Source organism: Neopelma chrysocephalum, unplaced genomic scaffold (assembly GCF_003984885.1).
Source record: "Neopelma chrysocephalum unplaced genomic scaffold, ASM398488v2 Primary Assembly neopelma1_96780, whole genome shotgun sequence".
NCBI classification, from domain to species: Eukaryota; Metazoa; Chordata; class Aves; order Passeriformes; family Pipridae; genus Neopelma; species Neopelma chrysocephalum.
The window spans coordinates 330,480-357,085 of NW_020925424.1; the positions used below are offsets into that span (position 1 = coordinate 330,480).

Consider the following 26,606-nt stretch of genomic DNA (forward strand, 5'->3'; position numbering starts at 1 on the left):
TGGAACCTTTCAGGTAGAATGATCATAGAACCACATTTCAAATTCTGCATTTGCCCATGCCCCAAGGCCTTCACAACTGAGAGAGGTAAAAATTTTCTGCTGCTTCACATGTCTCAGGGGACAAATGAAGTCACATATACTAATCCACTTACAGTTTAAGTCCATTGTGTCTTCTTGCTTTTGTATTCCTCTTTAATTAGCCGCTGGACTGGGGCAATTAAGATTTCAATTAAAGACGTTCAAGACTGATCTTGCAAGAGCCAAGCTGCTCTGAGGCTTGAGCCCTGTTGACCCCAGCTCACACCATGTGTTAAGAGAAATCAGAAGGACAAACGGGAAGATGGGTACAGGGGAGTCAGTGAAAGAGGGGAGAGGAGCTGGGCTGGCCCAGCACTGCTGACAGCAGGGCAGAGGAAGAGGCAGAGGAAATCTTTAAGACTCACAATAGTTTCTTCCTTTTTCCCATGCAGTCCTGGGGGAGAAGTCAGGCTCCAGCTGGGGACAGACATGTCCAACCAAGCTCAAGGGACTGCATGCACTGTCCCACACCTCCCCTTCCCACATGAATGATTTTATGCTTTGCACAGTCTCAGCTGCACAACAGCATAGGCTCTGCAGCATTCCTCATCATGGCTGTTTGCAAGGGAGAAGGATGGGGGGGAAAAGGGGTCCCCATGCAGATGGAAGACAAGGATACCACAGAACTCTTCCTTTTCCCCTCCAGCCCAGGAAAGGGTCCCCATGCCCATAGAGCAGTCTGGGAGCCCAGCGCACTGGCCTTTCCCACAGGATGAGTCAGCAGAAATGCTGGGCTTATCCTTCCTCATGTGGTTCTTGCTTGCACCCTCGCAGCGCAGCACCCAGAGAGGGAAATCGAAAGCAAACACAGCTTTTGGGACACAAGCCTGGGACTGAAATGCCCTCTGCACCACTGGCACAGGAAAGCAAATCCTTCCCCTCACACAAAAACCCACCTGGCCCACCAGGCCAGCACTGTGCACAGGAGGAAACAGTGAGGTTTGCCAGGCACGGCACGAGACACAGGCGAGTGCCACAGATATATCAAGGAAAGGTCAGGACTGCACCGTGCCAGGGGTCGGATGGAAATTACAAACTGCGTTGCTGCCTCAAGTGCCCAACCCAGCATTCAAACACAGAGCAATGCACAAAGGCCTGCAATGTAGATATAAACACTCAACCTCACAAGCTCCTTCCTGCAGCTCAGCCTTCCCCACAGTGACTAGTTGACGTGTCTGTGCTGCCAGGCACCATGGGATTTTGGGTACTTCTGGCATTCCCCGTGTCCGAGCAGCTGAGCTTTCTGGGCTGACTCATGTTCCTGTAAGGAAGGCTTGTTTCAAGCTGCTGTGCAGTTACTGTGAAGTCACCTGCGTCTTTAGAAGAGTGGCCCACTTGATGCAAACCTTTGGAGGTTGTGGCATACACCCCCCACTACAAGCTCCTCTTCAGCTCCACTCCATCCAGAGTGCTTTCTGACCAGCCCATATCACTGTGGTTTTGACAGGGAGCTTATCCCTAGGGTAGGTGGAAGAGAAGAACATATACCAGGCTGGGACTAGTTGCATAAAATATTATCTACACACACAGCCCCATTCCCTTACAGCCCAGGGTCTGGGCAGGAGGTACAGTTTATAGGTGATGTGCTCCAGGGACTGCTGCTCTTGATGAAAACTCCACATTTCACCTTCGACCTCCACATCTTCCTTGAACAGGGGCAGGAAAAAACAAAGCATGGCTCCCAAGATATTGAAGCAGGTTCTGTAAAACATCTTCTACCACTTCTTAAAAGCTTTAGTCCTCTTCACACTGAACGGCGGTTCTTAAGAGGGTAGTTTTTTACTTCTAGCTTAGATGCACATCTGGGCAGTGTTAACACTTAAGTCTTTGACTATGCTCTCCCTGACATCTTTGTCCCTGGAATGCCAGTTCCAACTCCGGACCAGACAAACTTTGGCATAACAGAATTAAATATCTAGCGGAGTACTAAGGATACCATTTATTTTCAAAATCACTAAAAAACCCAAGCAAAACAGTTTATGGCGATACAGATTTACATAAAAGAGACAGCAAATCGAAAAATGTACAATCTATTTCATGTTATTGCACTGACTTTTTTATAATATACAAGGCATATTAAACAGTTTTCATTAAAAGAAGTTTTATTTATATAAATAAAAGTGTAAATATACAATATCATACAATAAGTGTATCAGACTAACACACGAAATCTACCTACAGTGGGATCCCCATTTCTCTCATGAGCTAGTCTACTCTTCATCAATATTTTCACTTGTACATTTACATAACCTAAACATAGAAACAGGTAAACATTCCCATCTGGGAACACTTCCTTCAGAATTTGACAAGAACCACTGCAGAACATTAACCAGGGTTAATTTTAAGTGAGGGTCATTAGGAAATATCAATCCACTTAACAGTTTCTTAATACTTATCTGTCCTCATAATATTTCTTTAGTGAGAAAATGATCAAATGTTCCCCCCTCCCCCCAGTTTAGGCCTAATGTCAGAGTTTTTAATGCAGATGCAGTCCCTACAGAAGCTGGAAAGAGCTTCAAGGTACAAAAGGCTGCAGAATATGCAATGCCCGTATCGCACCGCTCTCATAACCAGGATGTGCACCCTCAGCTGGCCCCAGGCCTGGATGCAGCACAGCACTCTACCAGACCTTCTCTATCTAGGAGCAAATTTGCCTTGTCTGGAATGCCTTCAGCTCCCTGGTGAAAAAGTGGTGCATAATTTCATCTCGATTTTTTTGGTCGTCCAAGATGCAGCTGCAAGTCTCTGGGAAGTCACTGCTCTCCTGGAGTTTGGCCAACACTCTGGTAGGGCAAAGAATCACCACGGGGACTGATATGCAAACAGCAAGGCTGAAAATGGTTGTGAACCCACTGAATACTGATGAACTAATGCAACGTCCTTTGTCATTTTACTGCAACCAGGCTCTCAGAAAAATAACATTTACTTTGCCAGGTGCGTAACCAAAGGTTTACTACATCTGCTTGGTCTACCCATCTTGTTTGGAATAAAGCAGACACCCATAGTGCATAAATCCTGGGGCCTTTTTAGGGAATGTCACCCCCTATGAGATGTCAGGAAATGCTACTGTAATCATATGAACACTGGTAGCCTCTGTAAAGATGCTTCTTGTTCTTTAATCAGAAAAAAAAAAAAGGTATTTTCAGGAACAGAAACAATCAAGGTTAAATACTATTCTTTTTCTTGCTCTAATGTTAGTAGAGAAGTGTTATCATTCTACCCATAGTAACTACTGTCAGATTTAAAACATTAAACCTATCTTTTAAATTATAGCCACTACCGAATCACACACAAAAAATCCCCATTTCTGTTTGCTGTTACTCAGCCAACACTTATCTACGTGCATGTAAAATAAAATACTGAACAGTATCTGATTACTGAAAAATGAAAGTCTTCTAAATCACTCACAATGAACAGTACCTGCAAATAAGCATCTGAAAATATCCACCACGTATCATCTTAAGACACCTCAAATTAACTTCAATTTACAAAATGAAGACTTTACCTTTGAGCTCACACTGGTTTAGGAGCGAGGGAAACATATGCCTCCCTGCGATGGAACCTCCAAAATTTTAGACTGCAGACTGAAAAAAAAGCCATTTCCTAAAACACAATTGTGATTTACCACATTAAAGTAGCAAAAAGTCAGTACTGCACTTGCACGTATTATACGTATACAGGTATGCATTCACTACGCTGCATTAAATTCCACATGCATTTTATGTATCTATTATACACGCTATTACAGTCGGATTTTGGTCATTCCTGAACAAGGCCTCACCATTCAATTGTCATTGCCAAATGTCTTCTCCCTGTTTTTCAGCAAATACAGAATATTGCAGGGGTAACATCTTCTATGCCATCACAGGCCTAGAACATCAGTGTGGTCCTCCAGTGCCACGCCTGCGTCCTCCTGAGGCCCCTCCCACCATGGAGGTGACTGGAGGCCAGGATCAGTCCTGACAGAGCGGCTGAGCTTTGGGTTCACAAGGGACCCAACTCAACAGTTATCTCACAGCACTGAACCTGAATTAATTTCAACAGAAGTCCTGCAGGCAATGGAGCTGTAGGACTACGTACAGTATTGCCTTTCCTGTAACCAAAAGCTGCATCTCTCCCTGGATTCACATGCTAATGTCACTGAAAAAGAGTTAAATCTATTCATTTTTAGGCAAACATTGCACAGCTTTTCTGTTCATCTGGTCTCAGGTTGCCTCACAGAACTGAATTTTCCTCTGTGCATCACAAGTTGCAGTCTAATGAAGCTGTCACAGAAATGAATCCAAGCGAGTGCTCCACTAACCTGGAAGGAATTGCTCCAAGCACTGCTGAATAAATATAAATAAACTGAACTATAGTATGATCTTGGGGTATGGCCAAATGACAAGCCCAGACCTTTTCATAACAGCTACCCAGTGTGTTGGCTCACTATAAAAGTAGGCAGCACTTCAGACTTGGACTGGTTCCAGGCTGAGAGCTCTTCACCCTGGGTATGTTGGCTGCAAGGAGTCTCCAGTCCAATGTGATGAACAACCTGAGCACTGTGGAACAAACAACTTGTTCTCAGCTGATAAGGACACTGGCCCATTTCCTCCTGTATGTATTTTATGTTGTTTAGCTATCCCAGATGTAGGAAGAGAAATAACAGAGTCTAATCTCTTGCACCCATACATTCTCCTCCCAACACAGCAGACTATAAGTAACACTCAGCAGCATGGCCTGCTACTGATACCTCCACTGTGAGTAGAGGTGAGAAAATCCAAACTAAGCGCCCAGGGCACTGCAACCCTTTCTCTTTTGCTGTATCCAACACCACGGTTTCTCCCATCTACACAAACAGTGTTTGGTTTCACCACCCAGAACCCTCAGTATCAGCCCAGTCCTGACGCAGTCGGGCGCACTTGTGTCATCCACACACATCCTCACCCAGTCTCACACAAGCAAAAATAAATACTGGACAGGAGAAAACAAAGAAGACCAGTTAAAAGCCACCACAAATACGGCCAGCTCAGATTTAATCTGTTATAATCCCCATTTTTAGATCACCACTTTTCAGCTTGAGTCTTTCAAGTTGGGCAGCCTTAGACCTCTTGCAGACAAATAAAAGCAGCCCAACTTTCAGACGTATTTAGCGATCGCTGAAGTCTGTGGGATCTGTAAGTGCTCAGCACTTGAAATTATCCCCCTTTTAAAAATATATATATTTTAAAGGTGCCTAACATTAGAAGCCTAAATTTGAAAATTCAGACCCCAATTTTTATCGCCCCCATTTTAATCACAACTAACACCTTGGTGGACAATCACCTATTATTTGGACATGATTTTCTTACAGATTTCTGCTGCATTAATGCCAACTCCTTTCAGATACAAGTTGCATCTAAAAGCAGATTTAGTTGTGGTGGATGCTGTGTTAGTTCATCAATTTTAAGAGGAATTTTCAGCTTTGCAATAAAATGCTCGTGTTTTAGGCATAAAAGTTGTGCAAAATTATACTCTTTTTTTTCATGCATTTTTAGCAAAACTGCACTTAGAAGAATAAAGTGAGATTGTTCCAGACATTCTCTTATTACAACAACAAAAAAAGACCAGACCCTAAGTGTCCTGAAGTCTTATTACAACTAAGTGATATAGTACAGTCTAAAACCCACCCTTGTCAATAGGATGGCAACCAACAAGTTCTACTACCAACACTCTGCAGATACTAAAAATATCAGGGACAGGCACAGTGTTATTTATTTCAATCAAAATACTTTAAATCAAGCCCAGGAGAGGTCTTGAAGTTCCAATAAAACTGCCACATAATACAAAATTGTCTCTAACAATTTGGCTTCCTTCATCCCCAATAATTAGGTGAGATTTTATGAAGCTCATCACATGCTTGCTCAGTGGTTCTCCAAGGCTCTTAGCACCTCTCTGTAGAGCATTAAGACACTTCTGTGTGACTTTAGAAACAAAGACAGCTTTTAGACAGTTTTAAATGGTTTGTCTTAGCAAGTGTGATTAGATGTAGTGCTTCCATCATACTGCAGTTCTGTGTTTTCTGATTAGTAACTGAACAGGGCCCTCAGGCACAGATTTAATAATGTTCCAGGCATCGTAATGCATGAGGCCAAGTAATGACTTTCCACTAACAGCAAGAATTTCATCTCCAGTTTCTATGTTTCCAGATTGCTCCGCAGCACCACCTAGAAGCAAAGGGGGAAAAAGTCAGCATTAGGAAAAAAAAAAGTGAACCCACCAAAAATGTGCTTTCCACTGTGTTGAACAACAAATGAACTGCTTTTCCAACCACAACAATTTCACTACAAATCACTTACATTCAGCTCAGCTCTAGCAACCTACCCCATGCTGCACCTCACAGAAAAGGTTATTTTAACCATGATAAATCCTTGTTCTAGAAAAGTTGTCTGGTTTTGAAGGAAACAACCTAAGTACATGAAATATGCTGGATGTCATCTCCATAGCTTTAAGAAAACCTGGTTGATAAAATAATCATGAAGGTTGTTATGTGTCATGGATGTATTTTCTCAAGTGGAATTTTGACAGGGTAATAAGCAGATCATGCAACAGATTGTAAAACCTGGGATGAACAAACCAAACACAAGTAGCAAACTTAGGAAAAACACACCAGACACAGAAAGCTCCTAGACAGAGACACGCCCTTCACTGCCGATGAAAGTATGTTTTCTGTAATGATAATTAAACTAACATCAGCCATCATAGGGAGGGGAAAAGGACTGTATGTAAGGATGTAAATGAATGAGCTCAAAAACTAAACATGCCCTTTACCCTAAGAATCACTTTCTAAAGAGGGGAAAACAAACACACACACACAAAAACAGATAAGCAATTCAGGAAACACCTGCTTGATTTTTTTCACTGATGGGAGAACAAATCACTGAAGAGTAATCCTGTAAAAATGCTGTCCACATACAGTTTAATTAAGAGTTTCAGCTTCCTTCAGAAAGTGCTTTATTTTTCACTAAATATGACTTATGAAAGTCACAGCACAATTCTGGGATTGGTTTCCTTTCTGTGTATGGTTCATATAAGTTTAACTACGTGCTAACAAAGCATGCAAGATTAGCAGTTTCTGAATACAAACACCACATATTCTTAGCAAAAGCTAGTAGTAATATATTAAAAAAAAAAAAAGACAGACATGGTAAAATTAATAATTGGGCATAAGGGTTGGACTTGATGATCTCCGAGGTCCTTTCCAACCCAGCTGATTCTATGATTCTATAATGCAGGGTGGTGCTTCAGAACCACACTGATTATCTGCACTGTGTGTTTCTTACAAAAGAGAATCAGATGAGGCATGAATGTCTCAGGCCATTAGATAGATTATTGGCCATTATATAGATTATTGCTGCTGTAATCTAATGTCTAAAATAGTGGACAAGCCCAGGAATGAAATGTATCATATTTAGTAAAGCAGATTGCTCCACAAACATTTACTAGCAGATGCAATCCCTAGCCATTCCCTGAAGTGGGATTTTTTCTAAAAAAAAGTGGCAAGAAATGAGGGCCACAAGAAACACCATTGCTTCAAAAACCATTGAATGCAATAATTAAAATGCCTGTACAATGCACGAAAGGAAAACTGGGATAACATCCACTGCATGCTTGTAGTACCTTTAAATATCCTTTTTACAAGCAAGGGCCTGTCTCCAGCAATGGAAGCTTTTCCACCATCAAGACTGAATCCCAAGCCAGCAGAGGTTTTCAATAATTCAACGCAGATTACATCATTCATATCCAGGTTTGGATCTGTGATAGAACGCACACAGCATTTTGTTATGCAGACAACAGTAAACTGCAAGTTGTGTCAGTTTTAGCATGCTGCAGTGACCAGGCAATTAAGCATTCAGTTCCTACTCAGACCAGGACATGTCACCTTGTTTCTCGGAGTGAATGTATATTATTGTAGCCGTGAATGGGAGACAGTACAAAGTGCACAGTGACATTTTCATTTTACGTGTTCAGCAAAAACCTGCCAAGGCAACTTATATTGGCAAAAATTACAGCTAGCAAATTTAGCAACTACTCTAAAGGTCAACAAAATAACTGAAAAATTACAGAAGTAGTGAGTGGAGAGCATCTTTTTCTTTCATTTGTTCCCAACTGCTTTTTTAATGAGCCATATCTTTTTAAATAACAGTAATGAATGAAATGTTACATTAAGCAAACATGTTCCATCCTCTTATGGAAAAATCTGTAATCACTTACTACGGTGAGGAACTGTTTCTGGTCTCATATCTATGGATATAACCATCATTTACTGTAGTTTCACCCTGCCTCCTACATAGCAGATATTTTTGAAACGCAATATTGCTGCAGCTGACATAAAATATGACACTGCCTAGGACGAAATAAATCTGCAGTTTTGGAAAACAGGACCCTCTTTGCTCTGTGTGAATGTAAAAATTATGCAGTCTGCATTATCACAAATTACTGCTACCGTTATCTCAGACAACTTTACATGTTATCTAAAACATCTGGAGATGTGCTTTGCCTTAAAGGATGGAAATATGTTCTGAACAACCCAACACTATGTTATTTATGAGATAACGTTGCCCCCTAGTGCCTGGAGCCAGCAGATATTCTGCATTTGTCAGGGTGCAGAACGCAGGGAGTTTAGGGTAGAAAGTGATTCTGAAGTAATTACATATATTATATCCATGGGAGCAATTCCAGAAAGGCTGATCCACGCATTTAAAAGTGCTTTCTATTTTTTTTAAGCTGTGTTACAAAGTTGTAATCATAAAACTCTGTGTAAGTATAAAACAATAGAAACTGCTACAGAAAAAAAGAACTCTCCAAACAGTAATGATTACAGCCAACAGACTAAAACTGGGGGATTGGCAGCTCCATGTCCTGCTTTTGGAGTGGTCTGAGCTGAGCTGCCCTTGAAAGCAGGGGAAGCCACCTCCCAGGGACGCTGCAGCAGTGCAGGACTGAAGCAGGTCATCCCCTGCTCTGAAGGAGCAGAATACAGACAGGTACTGAAGGGCTTTGGGTCTTAAATCTACAAAAAAAAATTCAGAGATCTGTTTGTAACACCCTAGGTACTGCTTTCACACCAAAATGCTGTCTTGTTCCTGAACATGAATCTACTATTCCACTGATACATTTCTGCTTAAACCATTTATCCCTAGTTTCCTATGGGATGTCTGACTTCAATATGGCTAACTTCCATTTACTGTGATATCAAAATAATTTTTCCTATGTTTTTAGCAGAAACAGTATGAAATCTGCTATTACAAAAACAAGTTCAGCCCCTATGCATAATAAACTGCAGAGCATGAGGTTTTCTTTGAGCCTTTTTATTTTTTAAATTATTTTTGGTTGTGTGCTTTCTTGCATTTATCCTAGACTGGAAGAATATGTGGAATCATTTACTTCAGTAGAAATTGGATTAGGTCCTAAATTAGGTCTTCTAAGTTTGTGCCTAGTTATGTTAATTAAAAAAAACCCAAAACCCAAACTGAATTTAGGCTCCAAAGAGAACAAATAAAATTTAAAGGTAATTTCATTTGCTCCCTTCGATCACATAACGCACAGATGCTTTTAATCTAAAACACAGGGACATTTTTCCCTTCAGTCTGTTCTGCAAGGGAATCCTTCCAACTGTTCTTGGACAAAGATCATACCTGTTCCTATTTCCATGGAAACATCCTTTCCAGACCCTACACATTTTCTGCCAGTAGCTGATGTCTCAAGTCTGGAGGAATTGTTTGCTTTGTCTTTTTCCTTCTGGATGACAATGACTGCATATTTGTACAGTCTTGCGTGATGAAGAGTATTCAGGACGTCCCCATGGACTGAGCTTGCAAGAGATTTGCCATTGATTGACAGAACAAGATCTCCTTGATGAATAGTCCCTTCTTGAGATGCTACTCCCTTTGAAAATACTCTGTGAACCTACAAGAAAGATTTTAACAAGTACGTTTTAACCTCATGACCCCACGTAGCATTCTACAGGCCAAGGTGAACAAAGACACCCAACCAAAGTTTGCAGTCAGTGGATATCAAGTGCACAACATTTGCTCCAGTGAACATCCTTTAATGTCAAGGACAGAACTGTAATTAGGGATGGGGCAATTCAGAGGAAAAGATGCTATTATTGCATCGTCATTTCTAAGCCAAAAATAACCAAACCCAGCAAGGGAATATGTAATATCACAAATTACTTACGCTTTCACTAAACTCCTCAAAGGCCTTCAATTAACATATTTCAAGTGACACACAGGTTAAATCCGCATCCATTCTACAACAACCACTAAGAACACTGTGGTGTGTGACACCTAATCCCCCCAATTCCCACTGACTAGGACAAGCATCCTGTGGTGTTTTCAAACACACACTTCCAAACATCTGTGCACAGAAAGGCTCTGACTTACTGCAGCTGTACAATTGTTCACCTCAATTTGGCTGATCAAATACCATGCAAACAGATGCAGAGGGATGATTTAGTGGCATGAAATGCATTCTTCTAGAGGAAAAAATACTCTATTCAGAGTGGATTAAACTTTGAGTAAAACTCTAGCAAGTTTATATGTGTGTCATTTACAGAAAGGAACTGACTACAAGACTCAAGATTCGGTATTTAAGGACTTGCCTACTAGGCAATGTAATTTTAGCAGTCAGAATATGGTTTCCCATGGAGACAGTTCTACGTCTTCCAGGCAAAGGTTTGAGGCACAAATCTGTGGTCACAATCCTGCATTTTCCTCTAGGAATTTATCCTACTACCCGGACCAACAGTGAGGCATCAGAAGCCTTTTGGCTCCTGTTCTCTCTCATCGCAGGGCCATGCTGAGAGGGGCACCTGCCACAACCCTACAGATCCAAGAAGATAAATTTTCAGCCAATCTAAGCAGGCATTCAAAGCTGGCATAATAGCTTCAATAATAGATGTAGACATGCAAATGCAAACAGAAAGTGGAATACAGGAGTTACGTACAAAACATCTGCTGCTTTCCATCACGTTCTCCTCAGTACCTTGAAGCTCACCCAAGTGTGGGCACAAAAGTCCATCTAAGAAGCTCAGCACCCAGTGGCAACCCTAAATCCAGCTGGGATCCAGAATCCTAGTAGATCATTAAAATGTTCCCCTTCTGAGGAGCATGCTTTACACACGCTGAACAAAGAGGATCTGTGAAGAGTAGGAGCTGATGCTTCCTTGGTCTCACAACTAATAGATTTCAGGAAAAAGACTTCATCAGTTACTCCACCTGAGAGACTTCAAGATCTTATTTTTTAGGTGGAGTCCCCGTCTCCAGGTGAGGAACTCTGTGGGGCGCTACAGTGTTGAGCCCTCCTGTTGCTCACAGCTGCCACTGCAACTGTTTGGGCCAGAGACATAGAACAACTGTATGAGAGAAGTAGATTCCATTCTCTAGACTGTGACCATGTTCTAACTTAATGACAGCTTAACATAAAATACACTGGTCTTGTCTAAAAGCAAAAACCAGAAGATTCCTACAAGGGCTGCTGCAGGCCCCAAAACTGAGGAGATATCCTGCTTCTAATCTCAGCACTTAATGGATCTCTCTCTTTCAGGGCAGAATTTAAATGCATATCTTGAGTAAAGAAACTGTCACATGGGAAGACACCAGTTTCTTGGATTTTTCTGTCGCACTGATCTGTTTTTGAGCAGTATCTATGCCACTTTTTACACACCAACATCACTTAATGGGACGCACAGTATCTCTGGTTCAGAATGTTGTATAAGACTTTAAAAAACCCCTAACAAACAACAACCCTCATTTTTGGCCCACCCACAGGTCTTAATAACACAAAACAAATTTGTGATGTGAATTGCTGAGGTCTCAAAAAATCAGTCTCAGGATTTTAAAAAATCATTCAAAAACTCTGCTGCACAGTGTTTACTTTCAAAGGCTGGGAATGAAAGTCTCCCCTAAAAGACTGCGTGCTCTGCTACTGCATGAAATGCAGAATTTTATTTACATGCATAAGGTTTAGATTGAGCTCATCCCATTCAGTAATAGACTTTTAAAGATTGTAAACATAATTGGTACCCATCCCCAATAGTAAAAATTACACTTCCCAGACACTAATTTCAGTGGCAGATGGTATGCTGCCGCCTCTGAGAGACACTGTTTTATGACTGTGAATGACTTGCGGTGAGTCTTGACAAATGAGCATTTGATCTAATCACCAGCCTGCTTTAAAGTGAGCTTTGTAAAAAGATGACTTGCAGCCATCACTTACCGTGACTGATTTCTGTTCCAAATCTATTCCTCCAGCAACACTAAATCCCAGACCAGCTCCTTCTTCTTTGTGCAAGACTACAAAGTACGTGTCTTCTTTGCTCTAGCAGTAAAATGGAGGTGCATGGGAAAGGAAAGAAGAAACACAAAACCAAGATCAAGACCAAGTTCCCACACAAATGACAAATTACCAGTATCCACAGATTATGACAGGTAAAAATAACAACTCAAGGTATTGAAACAGAGATATTAAATGTATTTCTCTTCATGCTACAGATGAGTATCAGCCATCTAGGAGAACTCAGATGATAGCAAAGGTCCCTTCAGTCAGTGTAAGGCTAGAAGGCAAAGTCAAAATTAGGGTAGTAAAATGGCATTAAACCTTGGATGGCCTAATTTTCACAGGCTGTAATCAATTTTGCACTGCTCAATATTTTGCAGTCAAAAGACAATACTTCCCATACACCTTTCTGTTCCTTTCTCTTCAGGGAATTACTAATACTTTTGTTATCCCAATTCTCCTTCCTCTGGAAAGGCAGTTACATAGACGTAATGCAGGGCAGTTGCATCAACCTCTTCTCAGCAGAGCTGGACAATCTTGCAAGGGGCAATGGCTACATACTAAAAGCCTGAGAGGGTCAGATGGGACAGAAGAAAAAACTGTTTCACTTGGGAAATAAAAATGAGGAGCGTTTAGTGATCTAGACAGGACTAAGATGTGCTGTTGTAAAAATGGGAGCATCCAGCACAAAAAGGATTGGTGCAGGATTACACCAGGGCTGAACTTGGCTCTGGACCAGAACACAGGTGTAAAGCTGATTTCTTCAAAGTGATGGCCTGCTGCCAAAATACAGAACTGTAGAATCACTGAATACCCTGAGTTGGAAGGGGCCCACAAGGATCCTCAAAGTCCAACTCCTGGCCCTGCTCAGGACCAGCCCAAGAATTCCACCATGTGCCTGAGAGTGTTGTCCAAGTACTTCTTGAACTCTGTCAGGCTTAGTGCTGTGACCACTGCCCTGGGGAGCCTGTTCCAGTGCCCAACCACCCTTTGGCTGAAGAATCTTTTTTCTAATACCCAACCTAAACCTCACCTAACACAACTTCAGGCCATGCCCTTGGGTTCTGTCACTGGCCACCACAGAGAAGAGATCAGTGCCTGCCCCTCCTCTTCCTCTCAGGAGGAAGTTGTAACTGCAATGAGGTCTTCCCTCAGTCTCCTCCAGGCTGAACAGATCAAGGGACCTCAGCTGCTCCTCACACGGCTTCCCCTCAAGGCCCTTCACCATCTTTGTTGCCCTCCTTTGGATGCTCTCTAACAGCTTTATATCCCTTCTATACTGTGGTTACCAAAACTGCCACAGGTGAGGCTGCCCCAGTGCAGAGCAGAGCAGGACAATCCTCTCCCTCAACCAGCTGGCGATGCTGGGCCTGATGCCCCCAGGATACGGTTGGCCCTCCTGGCTGCCAGGGCACTGCTGACTCATATTCAGCATTGAATCGATGACATCACCATCGACCAGGACCCCCAGGTCCCTTTCTGTGGCACTGCTTTCCAGCATCTCATTCCCCAGCCTGTCTGTACATCCAGTGTTGCCCCATCCCAGGTGTAGAATCCGGCACCTGCCTTTGTTAAAATTCATACAGTTGATGACTGCCCAGCCCTCTAATTTGTCAGGGTCTCTCTGCCTTTTATAGAGTCAACAGCACCTGAATTTGGCATGAGAGAAAAGCAGTCCCATCCAGCAAGTCTGGCACTGTGTCACAGAGACCACATTTTGTGGTGTGGGGGGAACTATAAGAAGGAGTTTGGGAGCAAAAGGATAGTAACCACCTGTGCACAGAGCATCAGACACAGGGAGCAGAGAGCAGGTTTCTCAGCTTTTCCCCAGGATCCCATCCAACATTAGTAATTTCCAGAAACTGCCAACACTAAAATTAATGGCAAATCATTAGAAACCAACCTCTTCATCTATTTAGCATTAAATGCCATATTCAGACCACTGAACTCAACACATTAACTCAGCATTTGCCTTTTAATTTTGTTTCAAAAGGCACAGGGAACCACAGAGTACTAGGAAGTCAAATTCTTGCTCTAACTACATGTTTTTTGCCAAATAGTGTCGGTAGAAGATTTCCTCCAGTAGAGGCATCCCTGTAATACACAGAGCTAATGTCAGAAACTGATGCCACCCTGCTCCACATCACTGATCCATCAGCACTCGGGAAGAGAAGAGCAGTCAGGGCTGAACATCTTTGTCCACAGTGTTTTGTATATGCTAAGACCCTTCTCACCTAAAATGAGAACACCTTTATGTCAGGCTTGAAATACTAAAATCAGTTAAGGCTAGCCCCTTTCCAAGTGCAGTGAGGGCAATGGAAACATACACGTATCTTTGACTCTTAAGTACTTTAGCAACCCTTTTTATTCTAGAGGTCAGGTTCTTTCCAACCCTTGATACCTCAATTTAATTTGCTTACACTTGGGGAAGGAAAAAAAAAAGAAAGTCAGAGATTCAGATGTTAAAGGAGTTATCCATGTTATCCATACACCATATGTCCTGGACCAGTCAACAAGACAGTCTGGATGCTGGGTTCCCATTGCCGAAGTTATTCATTCCCTCCGTCCCCAGCACTCAAAGCTGCCCCTTGCCAGCACACATACAATTGGGCACAGAGACCTGGCTATGGATGCTCACTTCTTTACTTGGACACACAATGGCCAAACCAGGCCTCCAGGGATCACCTCTGTTTAGAATGTTAGCTAAAGATACCAGTCATAGAGACCTAAATAAAATGCCTTTTTTTTTCTATAAGTAGCACTTATTAAATGTTAACAATAAATTCAGCACTGTTCCCGAGGAGGCTCTCAGTCCAGATCAGGCAGTCTATCTCATTTTTCAGCAACTGCATAACTATGAAGAACTGTTCTATTGTACACTCAAAATCCACGATTTGAATAGCATAAAATTTTCCAGCCTATGTGCCATACTAGGCTTAAATATGGATAAAAAACTATGCAGACAAGGAGTGCATTCCAAAAAGCATTCAGCTTTATAAATATTTGAGTTCTCAGGCTTTGAAAAGTGGCATAAATAAATAATCTCTCCAAGACTCCATGCAAAATACTTTAAAGAACACTTAATTACCTTCAGCCAGTTGTACAACCCAATCCTAATTTTATCAGTAAACCTAGAAAACCCTCTTGGCTCACCAAGCTTTGGAGACTTGCATGCTTTAGGTATGCTGTCTTCTGGAAGGAGATAAAGCTTGATATGCTGGGGAGGTCCTTTTCCCCCAAGCCTGTTCTACGTTTGAAATAGCAATCTTTGAGAATAAGGCTCAAGAACGCTCTAGATGCAGCTCACCCAGCAGTTATGCAGACCAGATGGCAGCTTCCCTTCCAGTGCTGTCATTATTCTATCAACTTCTGTTCTAATTTACAAAGGATGTGCTTGTATCCCACAAACAGAAACACTGAAAACAGGGAAGCAATGTTCTGGCAGTCATTTCACTTTGGAGGCCTCCTTTAAAAACCTAGATAATGAAGTGGGTCATCTTGATGCAACAGCCAGTTTCCACAAAAGAGAACAAGAAGGTCACAGCTGTCTCTTAAAAAACCCACTAGCAGCCACTTTCTGGTGTTGCGAGTCACCAATTCAGCATTAAACAAAATAAATTCAATTTCTGTGATTGCAGCGTCTTACAAAAGGCTGGTGCTTCCAGGCACAGAGAGGAGCAGAGCTTCCCTTGCACAGTGGGGGAACTGAGTTTAACCCAGATGGCTGGTGGAAAGTTAAATTCTGATGTGCAATTACTGACAAATCCAGATGGAGGCATACTTCTCCACTTAAAATAGGTCTATTTATTGTGACTCAAAACTGCTTTTGAACTTTCATATAAAAAAAGCCATTCAAAGTTATTATAGGTTTATAGCAGGCATTCAAAAAACCAGCATTAGTAAAGCTAACATCAGCTGCAGTAAGTTACCACAGGACTACTGCAGGAGCTTGGAAACTGTTTGGAAAAGATTTTATCTGCCATGAAGAAAACCCTTAAATATCTGCCAATAACCTAGTTTTATCTTCTCATTTTTACCTTTACTTGTGCTTTGACTTCTTGCAGCACAGCAGCAACATCACATTTTGGTACTACTGCTGACAAAACAGATTGCAGTTTTTGCTGGTCCAGGCTTGAGACAAGTAGCTGATCCAAGCTAAAATTAACATAAAAAGATAAAAGAGCTTTATATTTCTCGACTGTATAGAGATACATTTCAGGTATACAGTGTAGGTTGCATGAGGATAAATGATAAAGCAGAAATCTTGAAAACTGGTAAGAAATAGGATAACTGGGAGAATGGGAAGGGGTAGAGAAGACTATTTAAGAAAAACTCTGAAAATCAGTCCCTGTTCTGTTCCCCTCATCCTTCTCCAATGGTTTCAGCAACAGACATTAAAAAAAGAGAGCTACATCTGAAGACCACTTCTGGCAGGACAACGACCCTGTTTGTCACCCCAGGCTGTGCTGGCAGCCAGTGCCGCGCAGCCTCCCCTCCACCACTGCTGCTGTTCTGTAATGGGGCCAAAAACTGACCAACACCAGCTAGAGAGGATAAGAAGAAGGAGCATATCTAAGCCAGGATAAAATGTTTCATCCTGTACTGGAGCACAGCTGCCAACAGACAGCAGCATGGCAGCTCCAAGGCATCAAGAGCATGAATGACACCCTGAATTGTGAGGGGACAGAGGGCTGGGGCCACAGCTGAAATGTGCTTTGGGCCAGACCTGGGGCAAAGTGGAAGCTCTGCCTTGGGAAGGGCTTGTGGGGATGAAAATGAAACAGTGGTAGGAAAGCTGACACCAACCTGATGGACCAGCTGTTTTCCCCATCCAGAGAGCTGCCATGGGGCACGTCATCATCCGAGGCAGAACCTGGCGTTCCTGACCCACTGTCCCGGGGGCTGCAGGCACCCATTCCCAACCCGGCCGCCTCTGCAGGGCTGCAGCGGGCTGGTGGAGCTGCCCCGTTCTGGCCAGGTGAGCCAAAGGCTCTACGGGGCGTGATTTCCAGCTCTGTCTTGAAGCAGGCAGGCTGTGGCGGGCCCGAAAAGCCCTCTCCACACAGCTTGTCCAGGTCGGGCATACTGAGGGCTCTCAGCTCCCGCAGCCTGGAGCGGGACAGCAGCGGCCGCCCCAAGCCCCGGCTGCGGCGCACCTGCGAGGTTGAGGTGGGGAAAGCGGCCACGTCTGGCCCAGCGCCACCCTCTTCGCTCCTCTGGGGCTTTCTGTGCCCTTTGCCACCCTCAGCCACACGCACGGGCTCTGCACTGGGGGGAGACTTGGCTGTGGCGCTGGCTGGGCTGGGGCTGCCGCCATAGGAACTCAAGCTGCGCCGCAGTGCCCACGGAGTCTCAGCGGTGCTGGATGGTGCGGCCAACCCACCACAAGACCTCCTGGCGAGGGGCAACCTTGCAGACGAGCATATATCAATAGCCTTCACGAAGGGTCGGTCAAAATTTGCCAGGTTTTCAAAGGATTTGATCCTCTGTTTGACAGAGAAGGATGAAAAAGGGTCATGCGGCCAGTTCAGCTCATAGTAGTAGTAATTTCTCCTGAAGCTCCTCAGCTTATCAGCAGTGGGGTAGCTGATGTCACTCACTGAGGGGGACATATCATGGACCTTCTGGGCACTTTTGGAGGTGTACGCCTGCTCCTTTCCACTCTGGCTGTTCGGCAGATTCAAGTGAACTACCTTTAACATCCCCTGGGGGTGTTTCTCCCCCGCAGTGTGGCCCTGGGGGCCTTGCACAGGATGACCCTCTGTAACATGGCAGTCCTCCTTCAAGTGACCCGATAACTGGGCTGGCATTGAGTAGGTCCTCGTCACAGGTTTTGACAAGCCACAGAGATGTCTGTCTCCAGCAGCATCTGCTTTTGAGAAATACTGCATGGTCCCCATCTCCTCTGTGAGCTGAGGTACTTCTGCGTTCACCTCTTCCGTTTTCTCTAGCAATGGCAGCTGCAAAAACGATGCTGGTGAGGAAGAGGCAGAGGAGGAGGAAGAAGGAGATGATGAGGAGGAAAGCTTCACCTCAATGAAAGTGCGCTGGATCTCCTGCCCTTCCAGCTGTTCCTGCTGAACTGAGGGGGACCTCAATGAAGAAGAACAGCCTCCAGCAGATGGTACTACATTTTGCAGATCTAATTGCCTAAGGTCATCTGCACTATAAATGATCTTGATTGGGTTCAGGCCTGTTTCAGGGTTATCAGTCCTCCCTTTCACATATTCAACTTTTGGTATCCCCTGAGGAGGTGAAGTGACTTTGGACTGACTGTCCCTGGCTCTGTAATCATCTGCCTTAGCATTCTTACCCTGACATCCCACAGCAGAAACCTGCTTTTCTTTTGGCTTTCCCCATGTTAGCTCCCCACAGCCACATTTAATTTCACCACTTGCTGTTGGGCTGCCAGTGCCATTCAGGAGAGGAAAAAGTGAATCTTCAGACATGACCAGAGATGGTTTATTTTCTAGCTCTGACTTCAGAGTCCTTGAGGCTGCAGAAATGCTCCTGCCAGGATCTGGATTTGTAGGTGAATTACGGGACAATGGTGTTTTCTTTCCCAGGAGTTTGGGAGACAGCTGTGGAGAAACAGAAGCCCTTTTCTGATCAGCCCCATTCACTTTGGTAGGATTAATACCAGAAGAATCTGAATTTGTCTTTGTTTTACTTTTGATGGTGAACCCTTTTAGCTTTGGTCCTGCTTTGGCCTTCTGATTATTTAAAAGGGTGTCCATTATACTTTTTTGTGCCATTCCCTTAGACTCCTGGCAAGATTTTTTCTGTGAGGAGGGGCTGTGCGGTACTGCAGCTCCTTTGCAGTGATTTGTGCCTGAGTTTTGGACTTTCCCATTTGAAGTCCTTCCTGAAGTCACAGAGTTAATTTTCTCAATTTTCCCTGGCAAGTCATGAGTTGCATTAGCCTTTGGATCTTTAGATCTAGTGGGAAAGGGTGACCTGAGTGATATTCCTCTTGTTGACGATGCATTCATATGATTGCTGTCTGTTTTAGACAAGTTGGACAAACTGCTGGTTTCTTTCTTCACCAGGCAATAACTAACAGCATGATTACAGTCATCAACCAATTCTTCGCTTTCAGATTTGGATCTCTGCTCATCATATTCTTCTTTCTCAAGCAAGCTGTTCTCCAAGACATTGAGATTTCTAGCAGAGCAAAAGCTTATCTTTTTGCAGTGCAGAGACCCTTCCTCTTCAGTGGATTCACAGCATTTCATATGTCCCTTACTCTTCCCCAAATCCATCTGTTCTTCTGTACGTAAGGCACCATTGTTACAGAAAGAGTAAACTTCAGGGATATTGGCTGAATTCTTTAGGATGTCTTTTTCTGTCAGGAAAACTGAGGAAGGAGGACACAAGGATGCAGATGACACATCTGAACACTCTGAGGGGCATGGAGTGGGACCACTATGATCTTCCAAACCTAGTTTGTTGATGCTTGTCTCCAGTGACCCACACATTGCACAGCCCTCAGTTTGCAAAACTTTGCTGCCGTAAGGGTGCGGCGGGGACAGTGAGGACGAGCTTGTTCCAGGTGTGAGATGCTGCTCCTGCACGGGCTTTTGCGGCTCATCATTTGTGCAGCAAATCTCAATTTGCTCCTCATCTGACTCCACTACAGTGCAGGCTGCAGGGACACTTGCAGCAGCACACTGCCCAAGCAACACCTCACCAGCACCATCAAAGGTTTCTGTGACAGACTCTGCGTCCGAGTGAGAATCCTCCGCAGCTCCATACATAGACTTTGGAAATGGGTCGCTCCTCTTACCTTCCAGAGAGTTTGCTGCAGGCAACTCGTCCTCATTTAAACTGCTAAAATTCCTAGAATAGTTATTTAAAGAGTTTTTATTCACAGTAAAAAGTTTGCCTGTGTTAATGGAGTCCAACACAGACAGCCCCAACACTCCTTGTGCGTTCGTTCCGCAATTCACAGTTTTTTCCAGTGGCTCCTCCTTGGCTGCTCGTGGCTCGGACCCGGGGCAGCCTTCGTCGGTGCCGCAGCAGCACATCGTGGTGTACTCATCTCGGAGGGGGCTTTCTGCGCGCGACGGGGTGCGCGAGGCCCTGCTCTCGGGGGCGCCCATCTGGCTGAGCAAGTCGTCGATGTCGGTGACAGGGATGGCAGCGCAGTCCTCCTCGCGGCTGCCTTTCGTGGTACCTCTGTGCACGTCTTTGCTCGCGGCATCAGGCGGCAGTGTTGCTCTCTCCGCTGCGCAGCCGCCGCCAGTGTTTTGCAAACCTGCTCTTTCTCGCTTCCCAGCACTCAGCTCCTCCTCAGTTGCGAGGACGCTGTTGACATTGCCCTGATTTTGACTGTCTACCCCTGGAGACAGGATGAGGTTTGTAAATCTGCTGACAGCTGTATCATGATAAAAATAAAAAAGAATAAAAAAGAAAAAGAAGAAGCAAAATCCTGTCAGATATAAGAAGTGATACAGGAAACACCAGGTTTTATTACAGAAACAGACACCCACGTAATCAGGCTACATGTTTTCCTTTTGCTCTGCAATCCTCCTCTTCTCTAATGATGTTTACAACAACTCAAATTAATCATAACCCTGTCTATTTGAGAAGCACACAGAAGGGAGCAATCCACTTATCCAAGGTGAGTAGTCATGATCTGTTTAATTCTCATCTTTGAAATTGCAACAGTCAAACAGCCAACTACCAAAGTGTCAGTGTGCAGTAAGTCACGCTGAGCAGCACTGCTTCTCATCACTTGTTTGATCAAAGAAGTCTCCAACAGAGACTCCAGAGAGTACAAAAAGCCCTGACATAGCAAAGGTGAACAGATAACACAGCGATGATCTGTGCATAAAGAACTTGACCCTGACCCTCTCGGCACTCCTGCAGGTGTTTAATGTGACACGCATGGGTGATGTCATACACACACCAAGCATGTGGCTTTTACAGCATTTCTGGCACAGACCTTTCCTTGCTTCCAGTACACGTATAACCCATTCTGGGGCAATGCACCAAGCTCCCTATCACTGCTGCACTTTGACACATTCCTGCTCACCCATTTCTCCTATCTTCAATTTTCAGCACTCCAAGCTAAGCACCGGATTCCACCTCTCCCCATTGCTTCTGAGACATGCATTCCCATTCAAGCTGCCTTCCAGAGGTCAGTTACTATGACACAAGGCCCAGAAAGTGCATGGAGAAGGAGGGGTTATTCACAGTGTCAGTATCCTGTTCATTCAAATGTACCTGCACATCTCTGTGCTTCTTGCACAAACCTGCAGGATTACCCACATCACTGTACTTAGGTATCCACATTAAGAAGTGCTGATTCTTTCTGCAGTCAACAAAGTGAAAGACACCTCAGTAGAGCAATTTGAAGCAGCTGTGTTAGGATTTAAAGTACTGCCCTGCTTCAGCATGCTGGATCACACACTGAAGAGACTCTCTTTTCTGCCAGTAGGGTATGGCAAGGGGAAGGGTAAAACAGAAGAGATGCCTGATAAAGGAGTGCCAATGTGTCCTTATTCCAAGGCTAGCGGTTTGCAAAAGCCACAGCAATCTAAAAAAACAAGAACAAGACTCCGCCAAGCTTGGAATTCCTTAAAAAAACGACTGGAAGTCATGCATCTGGAAGCACTTTAGGTTCCCAGGTATTAATAGGTACACAAAGAAGATCATAAGCTAGAACAAAGCAAAATATTATATTCTTCCTGAATTTGAAAAGTATGCTTTTCTTTTTCAAACACTCATTTCCACACCACATAATTTGTACAGTCTGTGGGGATTCATATATTGCTGTAGCAGCATAAATCAGCCCTGAGCAGAAAGTAAGGAGGTATCAAATATTTCAATTCACACTAGAATCCTTTTTATAAAAAAACATGCAAATAAACATTTTTATAAGAACTTAGTTTTCTTGGGTTTTCTGTTTCATCTTCCTGCACTTTAGAGAATTCTGCCATATGAAAGGGAAAGGAAGGAAGAAATAAAGAGGCTTTTAGTATCTTATTATTCATTCATAAAAATGAATGTTACTTCATAAAAATGAAGTTACTTAAACTTCAGATTTAAGAGAGAGGGACAGATTTGATTACAAAGGGTCAATATATTTAACGAACAGGCACAGCAATAAAACAGGTTGTCAGGACAAGGATCACTGCTCTTTTAGCTCCCAGTCTGCATGAAATGACACAGACTTCTGCACATGCTGGCAGGAAGGACATACTCTCTGTGAGAGCTTTGAATGCTTTGCACAGGAGTAGGCTTGCTCCCCTTATCATTGTGCTAGGGAGGCCCCCTGAAGCCTGGTTTGGTGATGAAATGCTTTGCTTGGCTCACCAGTGCAGACACAATGTCCCCTGTCTTTTTCACTGAATCCATGTGGGAAGCTGTGGCAGCAGAAGGTCATACCCAGATGATCTCAGGGCATGTTCGTCACTGGTACCCAGAATAAATGGTTCAAAAGCGAAACTACTTTCTCACCTGATGCTGCTTTCTGAATCTCCAGGGTTACGGATGTGGGAAGACACTGCATAAGCAAGCAGATTTCCTCGTACGTCATCTTACTGACGGGGATACTGTTGATGGTGGTAATCTCATCTCCTACAGCCATCTTGCCCATTGATCCCTGACGTAATGAGAGATTCAAGGAAATTATAAATACACACCAGAAGCCCTGCCACAGGGGCAAAGATTTCAGGGAAGCAATTAATAGCTTGTGAGTAACATCCCCTATTTCACATCACTGCAGAGCACAGGTACCACTGCTGTCAGATTGCCAACACATAAATAAAGAGCAGACTGTGCCAGATGGAGAATTAAAGATCAATCTAAAACAGGAAGGTCAAAAGAGCTGCTGGTTTCTCTGAGACATCAGTATCAGGATGGAGCACATAGCCCTCTTCAGTTACATTAATTGGGATGAATCAACCCTGGCTTCTTCAGGACTGGTACACTGTGTATCATTTTTGAATGTCATGTATGAACTATATTCCTGGTGGAACTCTCCTAAACAACTAAACCAGACAGGGACTGAAGTCTTGAGGAAAAAGTCTGAGTATGTTTCTACACACTGCACAATAAGTCAGAGAAAAAGGCAGGAACAAAGCCCAAATCCCCAGATCTCACACAGTCCCATTCTAACTATGCCATATCCCCTTTTACTCTAGTGGTCACTAACAAGATTAAAAATGGTACATCCAGGTTTGCACTCCAAAGTTTTCTCCTTCTTCTTTCTCTACTTCTGCACCTAGGTCAGCAATTCTATATCCAGCATGAAGAAATGAGATGCAGAAGAGCGATGCGTTGCTAGTACTACTATGGTTCTTGGTAAACCTGGCCAGTACCTAAGGCCTCTTAGTTCCAGACCTGTGTAATACAGGATAATGTGCATATAAAATAATAGAGCATAATAAACACTTCTGTCACCAGGATATACTTATGTTGTCTTTGCCCCTGGTAAAACAAATACAAAAACTGCATTCCCTCAAAACTGCAACTGCAAGAGGGGATAAGTCCAACTCAACGGATCTGCATCCCGCCTCTCTTAGTTTTGATCAGCCTGGATGCACTTCTGAATCAGAAACATTTCATTTAGCACCAGCTTCAGAACAATATGGGGTGAGACACTTTGCCCAGCAAAGACAAAAACCTCACTTGCACTTACTCTCAACAGATCACTTGCTTAATAATCATCATCATCATCATCACCATCATCATCTCTGCAACAGGAAAGCAAATCACAACAAGGCAACTCAAATTTAAAAATTACCATTTCTGCTGCTCCACCTGGCCGCATCCCTGTGACAACAACCTTTAAAGGCATGGCTTGGATTTCCAAATCCAGGCCGAACGACTCGTGCTCATTGCGAACCAGAGTGACAATTTCAACCTGGCCCTGCCCGGCCCCGTCGGGTGCTTCACACTTCTTGCTGTGAGGGAGCATCCTCGCAACAGGCTTGTTGTATGAGCTGTGCTCCTCTGCCCTGTGTCTCTGCAGGCTTCGGCATTCTGTGCTCATCATGCTTTTCACTCTTGTGACCGCTCTGTGCTCAAGTTTTGGTGACCTCTTAGATTCAAGTTGTGCTTCCCGAAGCTCCCTCAAACTCAGGCTGCCAAGACGAACTTCAGGCACACTTGAGTAATCGAATGCTATGATGGGGAAGAAAGGAGATTCAATTTGCTCCAGCGTGCTGTCTGCAGACTCCACTGAGTTGCTGAAGGCAGGGGAAGATGTCTCCATGCCACTGTATCTGGATGACTCACTGTCCTGGCTCTCCTCATCGATTTCTACAGACGAGGTTGTAATGACAATGCCAGCATCCTCCTGGCTCTTGGCCCTCTGGCTTCTGTGCAAGTGGGAACTTTCGTCGTCATCGCTGCCATCCCCATCATAGAAAACAACCCTCCTCTGTCGGTGAAAGGGGCTGCGGGCAGATTTGGGGCTGTCACTGAGGATGCCGGGTCGGACAGATTCCACGTGCTTGTTGTGATGGCCAGACAGTCTTCCACTAGCTGGAGGAGCCAGACCATTTGCTTTTGCCACTCCCCCATCTCTAGCAGCTAGGGAAAAGAGAAGTTATACTTTAATTGTACTTACGGATGATTCTTAATACCATGCCTCTGACCACAGCAGAATACATGTAGCTCTGTTTTCAGAGGAAGCTTAACTTCTCTTCACAAAGCAAATAGCAGGTTTTTCATGTCCTCATGCTAAGTACAGGACTGGTTGTAGATAGCACTACAATTTGCAGGTAACTCCTGAAATCAGTTCATGGCACATCTGGTTCTATTTTCAGTTTATTTCTAAATTATGACTACGGCTCAAACAAGAAAGGGATGCAAATCCAAATGTGTATTTTAGTTTAAACAATAGATTTGCTTTCATATTTTGCTTAAATCTAAGCTCAGGATTGCCTGCATTAACTTACAGAGAGTGAAAATTGCTCTTCTGAACAAAGACTGAAGCACACAACAATCAGTTTCAAACTAAAAACTAACAAACCCAAGAACCCTTTCCACATACTTCATAGAAAGAACTGCATCTTATTTTGTAGAAAATTATTTTGTTTTGCTTTGTTTGGTGGCTACTAAGGAATGTAAAAATGCTTTTAAACATTAAATATTTTCCAGAGAAAGATAAGCTCTAGACAAAGAAATCACTTGAGAAGCACATGAAAGGGAGAACAAATGCAACATCCTTTGAATCTTAGATCAGGTGCATGTCGATAAGGACACATAAGAATCTTTAAGTCAATTACTATGGGGAGAAAGACACACACACGCAAAATATCTGATGCCAAACTGCACATTTGTTTTTACGCTGCTATGTCACATTTCAAAATTGTGTTTTTGAGAGAGCTATGAACACTTTCATTTAAACATCATAAATCAGATGATCATCAGCTACTTGAAAGAAATACCAAATCCGCAGTGCTGTCAATCTAGTTTCAGCCAAACCAATAAAATAATGTCATTTGCACATAATCAGAGCAGCAATTTGAACAAAACGCCATGGAAACGGGCACTTATGTGTATTGTTGTAAAGCCCTTCAGTTTCCCAGAATTTTGTATGATCAGCACTGGCCTGCACTACGCTGCCCAGCAATTCATACCACCACAGGGATCACCACTGCTCTCCTGTAAAGCACCCAGTGCTAAGTGACTCTCCCCTCATTAGCCAAATGATCAGACATGTTTCCAGCACTTACTCAGGTTGCCATCATCCAACAAACTGTTTCTGTTCTTCTGACGGAGCTGCTCTTCATCGCAGGGGCCAGTTACTGCATCAGAAATCGGGAGATGGCTCGTACTGTCGTGCGAGAAGTACTGGGAGAGCTCTGCCTCGGAGCTGACAGATCCCTGCTGGAAAGAAGGGAGCCTGGTGACCAGCCGTCATCAATGCCTAAAGCCCCCGCCTGCACGTGAGCACCACAAACTCCACTCTCATTGCTGTGTCAATAAAGGAAACTTGAAGCCAATTTTTAAAACAGAAGACTTGTCAGTATATTGAGAGCCAAACTGTCAAAGTTGGATGGCAGAAATGCTGCACATCATTTTTAGACAGTATAATAAGTAAAAAAAGGATTCAAAATCCCACTACTTTGCAGGTGTGGTTCAATGCAGAAACAAGGGATGAAACCATTCACTTTTGTAGTTCCCTTTAAGCACTTTCTGCACTGAGAGAAGGGAAGGGTTTGTACCTCTGGACACAGTGCCTGTGGCTTCCTCGGCCCTCCCAGGATAAC

The 26,606-nt window shown here is 43.6% G+C and overlaps 1 protein-coding gene across 7 annotated transcripts in view; it reads right to left on the bottom strand.

The window, feature by feature from the left end:
* Positions 1 to 2,162: 2,162 nt before the first annotated feature.
* Positions 2,163 to 26,606, bottom strand: part of PDZD2 (PDZ domain containing 2) — a 204,380-nt gene continuing 179,936 nt past the window's right edge. For 6 of the 7 annotated variants that reach the window (XM_027709482.1, XM_027709477.1, XM_027709480.1 and 3 more), the window contains 9 exons: positions 26,070 to 26,223; positions 24,131 to 24,921; positions 22,843 to 22,987; positions 17,185 to 20,755; positions 16,416 to 16,533; positions 12,319 to 12,420; positions 9,735 to 10,005; positions 7,717 to 7,851; positions 2,163 to 6,263 (listed from right to left, as the gene is read on the bottom strand). In XM_027709482.1, the coding sequence (XP_027565283.1) occupies positions 6,097 to 6,263; positions 7,717 to 7,851; positions 9,735 to 10,005; positions 12,319 to 12,420; positions 16,416 to 16,533; positions 17,185 to 20,755; positions 22,843 to 22,987; positions 24,131 to 24,921; positions 26,070 to 26,223 (5,454 nt within the window). In that variant the 3' untranslated portion in view covers positions 2,163 to 6,096. The remainder of the gene's footprint in view (positions 6,264 to 7,716; positions 7,852 to 9,734; positions 10,006 to 12,318; positions 12,421 to 16,415; positions 16,534 to 17,184; positions 20,756 to 22,842; positions 22,988 to 24,130; positions 24,922 to 26,069; positions 26,224 to 26,606) is intronic. The other variant, XM_027709481.1, reaches the window with a different exon arrangement.